The 6,000-nt window shown below is 38.3% G+C and overlaps 1 protein-coding gene across 4 annotated transcripts in view; it reads right to left on the bottom strand.

The window, feature by feature from the left end:
* Positions 1 to 6,000, bottom strand: part of Lamp2 (lysosomal associated membrane protein 2) — a 123,076-nt gene that overhangs the window by 108,192 nt on the left and 8,884 nt on the right. For all 4 annotated transcript variants that reach the window (XM_055612152.1, XM_055612149.1, XM_055612151.1 and 1 more), the window contains exon 2: positions 468 to 586. In XM_055612152.1, the coding sequence (XP_055468127.1) occupies positions 468 to 586 (119 nt within the window). The remainder of the gene's footprint in view (positions 1 to 467; positions 587 to 6,000) is intronic.

Below are 6,000 nucleotides of genomic sequence, written 5' to 3' on the forward strand. Positions count from 1 at the left end.
TCTCTTGAGTTCAAGGTCAGGAGGGGTGTAGAAGGGCACAACACGAAGATGGGACACAAACCAAAAAAAAAAAACAAAAACAAAAAAAAAAGGGACTAAATGTAAATAAATCCCTGTTATAAAACTCAAGACAAATAAAGGACTGGGAGGTAATATAGTGCCAGAGTACTCACCTGGCACCTATAAGACCTTGGATTCAAACCCTAGCACCACCACCATATAAACAAACAAACAGACAAAAACAACCTGTTTAATATAAAGGACCAGAAAAAAGTGCTTAGCAGCACAGGCTATTCTCCCAGAGACTTTCCAGCACCAACATGGCAGTTCACCCTCACCTGTAATTCGAGTTCCACAGGATTCGGTGCTTTCTATTGATGTATCAGGGTAGCATTTTAATATGGTGCTAAACATCCATATACATAAAAAGTACATAAATCTCAAAAAAGACAAATAGATTTACTTACATAGGTGTCGTTTGTAGTTTCATATGTTATTTGGAAATCCATGTCCCATTTTGCATAAAGGCAAGTAGCATTTTTTAAATCTGTCAAATTAAGTTTCAATGGGTAGGCCTGAACAGCTCCTAGATTAAAAAAAAAAGAACAACAACAATATAAGGTAAAAATTCACATGTATCACAAGACCAGAGAAGCAATATCTCAAAGGTTTATAGGAGCCTAGATCCATAAGAAAAATCGATCTTTACAAATGCAGAATTCTTAACTTTATTTCACTTTAAAATTGAACTGAGTAAAAAAGGTTCATGAACTTTTCACGTGGATCCACAATTACTTCCTAAATCCTCACCCTGCTCCTTCTATAAATGAAAAGACCTTCACGTAGAAATGTTTTGGAACTTTTTATCTAACTTAATCTAATCTTCTATTACTTGAATACTACTGACACATTACCTATTAAATTCAAGCACCTAAACTTCAATATTCTAATGGAGAAGGGAGAAATATGCCAGCAAATACACCTGCAACATGAAAACAAACAAACAAACAAAAACAAAACAAAAAAAAAAAAACAAGCAACTATTTGAGAACTGTCTTGCCTGTTTCATACATTATCCAAGGGAAAACTGCCTTCTGTTAAAAATCACTGCAAACCCTTTGATGTTATCCAAGCAAACCAGTGTTGTCTACAGGTAGGGACATGCTATTAGACTAAAGAGAAAACTCCTAAAAAGAATACCAAGCAGGTATGCCTCAGCAACAGCTTTCAAGCTGTACACAAAAGACTATCTTTCATGCTCCAGAGACCTGGCTGCCTTAGCAAGCCCAAACACAAGCCTAAAGCTTGTGCTTACTAACAGCGACTAAGTACTGGCAAAGATTCAGAAAGACCTAGTACAAGAAACATAGGTGTTTTTTTGTTTTGTTTTGTTTACAACCATTCTTTTCTCCGTAGACATGGAATGGTCCTGTCAAGCATATCCAAGTCTACCCTGTAGAATGTTTCTCAGAACTCCAAATTACATTTTTCCTAATCAACTGGAGATTTGCTTTGCCTGTATTCATTCTCTCAGCTTGGCAGAAAGTCCCCAGCTTGTATCCCTGGTATAAAGCCTACTTGGTCATGATAAATGATCTTTTTAGTATGCTGCTGCATTCAATTTGCTGTGATCTTATTAAGAGTTTTGCATCTATATTCATTTAAGTATCAGTAGACATCTCTCTTTCGTTTTAGTCCTTAGAAGATGAGACTAGAATAGAAACAAAAAAAAAAAAAAAAAAAAGGAATAAAGTTGTGTAAGATAGTAACAAGATTGATTTGCCCATGGTGAGAAAGTAAATGTTTTAGGAAGAGGGTTCAGGTCGTAGTTCCCACTTACCACCTTTTTGTTTGTTAGGTTTTGTTTTTTTGAGACAGGATTTCTCTGTACAGCCTTAGTTGTCCTGGCCTCGATTTGTAGACAAGGCTGGCCTTGAACGCACAGCAATCTACCAGCTTCTGCCTCCCTGAGTGCTAGAATTAAAGGAGTGTGCCACTGCACCTGACTGCATTTATCACTTTCAATCAAACTCAAAATAGCTCATCTACCTCTGGCACAAGACTAAGAATGGGGAGGGATGCCCTGAGGACCCAGACACACCTATCCATCACTCTCCAAGTCCACATAAATCAGGATTGCTTTTATTCAAAGGCTTATCAGCTCAAACTCAACAATTTCATAATCCAGATTCATTCTTTTACTTCCTCCTCCAAATGGGCCCCCACCTCAACCCCCTACCATGAAATAAAAAGACAAAGCCTTCTGCTTTCTTTCTACTTCTATTCCCAATCTACCATTCCATTCAACATTACTACAGACCCCTATGAACTGTTCCTAAAAAGCGCTGCCAGATACCACTTTCTCCACATTTTAAAAACTGTTACCAGTTCCCAAACTGCCGAACTAAATTTAAATTCCGGTCTGACTTTCAAAGTAATCCTTAATTTTATCCCACCCTATTGCTTCAACATCACTCAGACCACGTTCCCAGAACACACCCTTGAATCTGGCTTAACTGGTTTCTACTGGGCCCAAAGACTACACTCTATTCAGCTTGGCTACTATTGTTTCTAGCACTTAAGAGCCACTTCCTCCTGGTGGCTTACAGCTATACCTCAAGGACTTCTGCTCTTAGAGGCTGTAAAGGTGAAATAACTTTACTCTAACTACTGGCCCACATCACTGGCTGCTCCAGAAACTGGGAATGTTTAACACTTGCTTTCCCAACCTACCTTACAACTTAACTTGTCCCTAACAATTCCACCCTAGAAATTCCACACTACAGAAACAATTCCACACTATAGAAAAAGCATCCTATGAACAAAGAAATCGCTTAGCAGGTTCAAGGGCCCAGGAAAAAAAGATGATGCTGGCCAATGGTAGAAGCTTAAGTTTTTGCACTTGGTCATAGGAATGCAAAATCCTGGGGTACTGAATCAGGTTTACTATGCACCTTTTTCACATTATTTATTTTGTGATTTGGATACTGGAGTTTGAACTTGGGGGCAAGTGTGCTACCACTCAACTACACACTCAGCTCTTGCTCACTTTAAAGCAAAATATTTTATTACGATGTATCATACACCACATAACATATAAGGAAAACTTGTATGCAATGTTAGGTACAGCTCAGAGCATTTTTTAATTACATGAGCAAATGAACCCTCCTTCTTCAAGAGGCAGAAAATTCCAACTACAGTCACAGTATCTATAGGAACAGCTTCCAGGACTCTCTAAGGACACTAATGTTCTAGATCCTTGTATAAAATGGTGTATGTAGTATTTGCACCCAGCCACATCCTCCTATATACTTTAAAACCTCCCCTGAACCACTTATATAACACAAATGCCATGTAAATACTTGTACTACCTCCCCCAAAAGCCCATGGTATTCAGTATACTGTTTATCTCCCATACTGTGACCTATGGCTGCTTGAATCTGTGGGTATGGAGTCAATGGAGGACAAAGAAGGCTGGCTATACCCCTAAAGTTCCCCATTCAGTTACTATTCCCCTTCCAAGGTAAAATGACATGCTGACTTGTAACAATACAGTTGACAACTACCTGCTTTTTAGCTCGATATAAACAGAATAACGTAGTATGTTCTCTTTTGGGTCTGGCTTCTTTCATTTTCACTGTGATGTGTGTAACTGCAATTCATTCATTCTTTCTATTCTACTGTTTCTGATTATGGGGTGATTCTTTGTAATATACCTGTGGTATTGTTGATGGACACCTATAACGTTCCCAGTCAGTCCCATCACAAATGCTGCTGAAAACACTCTTCCATGTATTGGTAAGCTTGTATGCTGAATATTTATCTAACAGTATAATTGTGGTTTCAAAGAGTATGCAATGTGTCCCACTATAGTTTGAAGGTTTTGTTATTGCTGCTTGCGGGGAAGGGGGTGGTTTTGTAGTTTGTTTTGTAGTTTGAAACAGTCTTTTTCTTCCATTTTCCCCCTTTCTTTTTGAGACAGTGTCTCACTATGCAGGCCCACTGGCTTGGAACTCACTGTGTAGACTAAGCTGGCCTTGAACTGAGATCACATGCTTCTGCCTCCCATCAGAACCACAACCAGTCAAACCGTTTTGGTAAGTATCCCAGAATGGTCTTGAACTTACTGTTTGTTTTCCAGGCTGGCTAAGAACTACAGTCTCCTGCCTGTAATTACAGATCTGTGCTACCAAACCCTGCCCCACTATTTTCAATAAATCCATTTCTGCTTAAAATCCATCAGGTTTTCCTTATCATGCTTGTAACTGAGAACTTGGACTGAAGCTGGGCTTGGTAATGACGAATGCATGTAATCCTAGCACTTGGGAAGCTGAGGCAAGAAGATCATGAGTTTAACGCTAGTCTAGGCTAGACAGTAAACCCTCAACCCCGAGCCCCATCTCTAAAAACAAAACACAAACACAAATTAGGACCATGCTTGCATGCTATCCATTATTTATCAGTCACTTCTTCACAAACTTCCCTTAAATATAAAAGTCCATAATGCATATTTATACATCTCAGGCGACTTTACACTATCTTGAATTACTGGTATTTTTAATGTTCTTTCAATATTTTTTATTCTATGGACAAATGACAGATAATTTCTGAATGAGGGAATTTAACTGACCAATGAATGCATTAAAAAGTACTCAACATCATCAGCTATCATGGCAATGCAAATCCAAGTTATTGTCATTGAATCCTGTCTTCCCTACTGGCAAAGGCTCCAAAACACAACACTTTTGTTACCTTGGTGTTTGTTTGTTTGTTGGTTGGTTGGTTGGTCTTTTTGTTATTTTGTCTTTTTTCTTTTTTCCCAGAGCTGAGGACTGAACCCAGGGCCTTGTGCTTGCTACCACTGAGCTAAATCCTCAACCCCAACCCGGCACTTCTGAACTGCCACTTTACAGCAAACACACTAGTATGCTGTGGAAACTGATATACACTAAGCAACTTATTATTAGTAAAATACCAAAGTCTGTGAGTGATATATGTGGACAAAGATTCACTTTTGCTAGTGTTTCCATCATTCATTTGAATTCCAATATGCTCCTTTAATCATAAGATCTTATCTAAGCCACAGTTGCTAGGAGTGTGTCTTTTATACAGATGTCATCTATCTTTCTTGTCACATTGGAGAACAGGTCTATTACTTTTCCTCTATCTCTTATCACTCCTAGTAGTGCTGAATACATATTAGGTTTTCCATAAATACTTATCAGTTACACCAAAGAGAAAATTCCCTGCAATGTAGACCTGAAATACTGCTCAGTCTAATTACAGGGAAGACCAGCTCTTTACAACTTCCAAATCAGTGTTCTGGATATTACCACGAACCTCATGTCAGTTTTCCATAAACTGATTTCAAACCAGGGATAGTGCTTTCCCCATAAAGTGAAAGATTAACCTTGAAATGTTATACTTGAGCAGAATGTCTCTAGCAGGTGATTTCCACACTTAACTGCTATGCTTGACTTTTAGACTAGTCAAACTATGTTAAAGGCTATATGGTCTTTAAAAGCCATGGCTTAATATATTCTGTCATTTGTGATTATGGAGCTGAGGGCTTATTCTGAAAAGAAAAGATCATCCTCAAAATAAAATCAACATTCTTAAATGCAATTATGTTCTCAGTACTGCTCCAAAAACAGTAATTCATAGGTTCATTCAGAACTCAGACTCAGTTACCCAAACACAAAGATTTGAAAAAAAAGTGGCTAAGTTTTTATAAGTCTGAAAGGCCCAAGCAGTACCTGAAAAGTATACCCATTTGTGCCAGCTCATGCCTTTAATCAACAGAGGTGGGAAAATTTCTGTGAGTTCAAAGCCAGCCTGATCTACAGAGCAAGTTCCAGAACAGCCAAGGCTCTTACAGAAAAATACTGTCTATGTAGGTAGGTAGGTAGGTAGGTAGGTAGGTAGGTAGGTAGGTAGGAAGATAGATAGATAGATAGATAGATAGATAGATAGATAGATAGATAGATAGATAGATAGATA

Source organism: Psammomys obesus, unplaced genomic scaffold, assembly GCF_907164565.1.
Source record: "Psammomys obesus unplaced genomic scaffold, mPsaObe1.curated_primary_1811, whole genome shotgun sequence".
Lineage (NCBI taxonomy): Eukaryota > Metazoa > Chordata > Mammalia > Rodentia > Muridae > Psammomys > Psammomys obesus.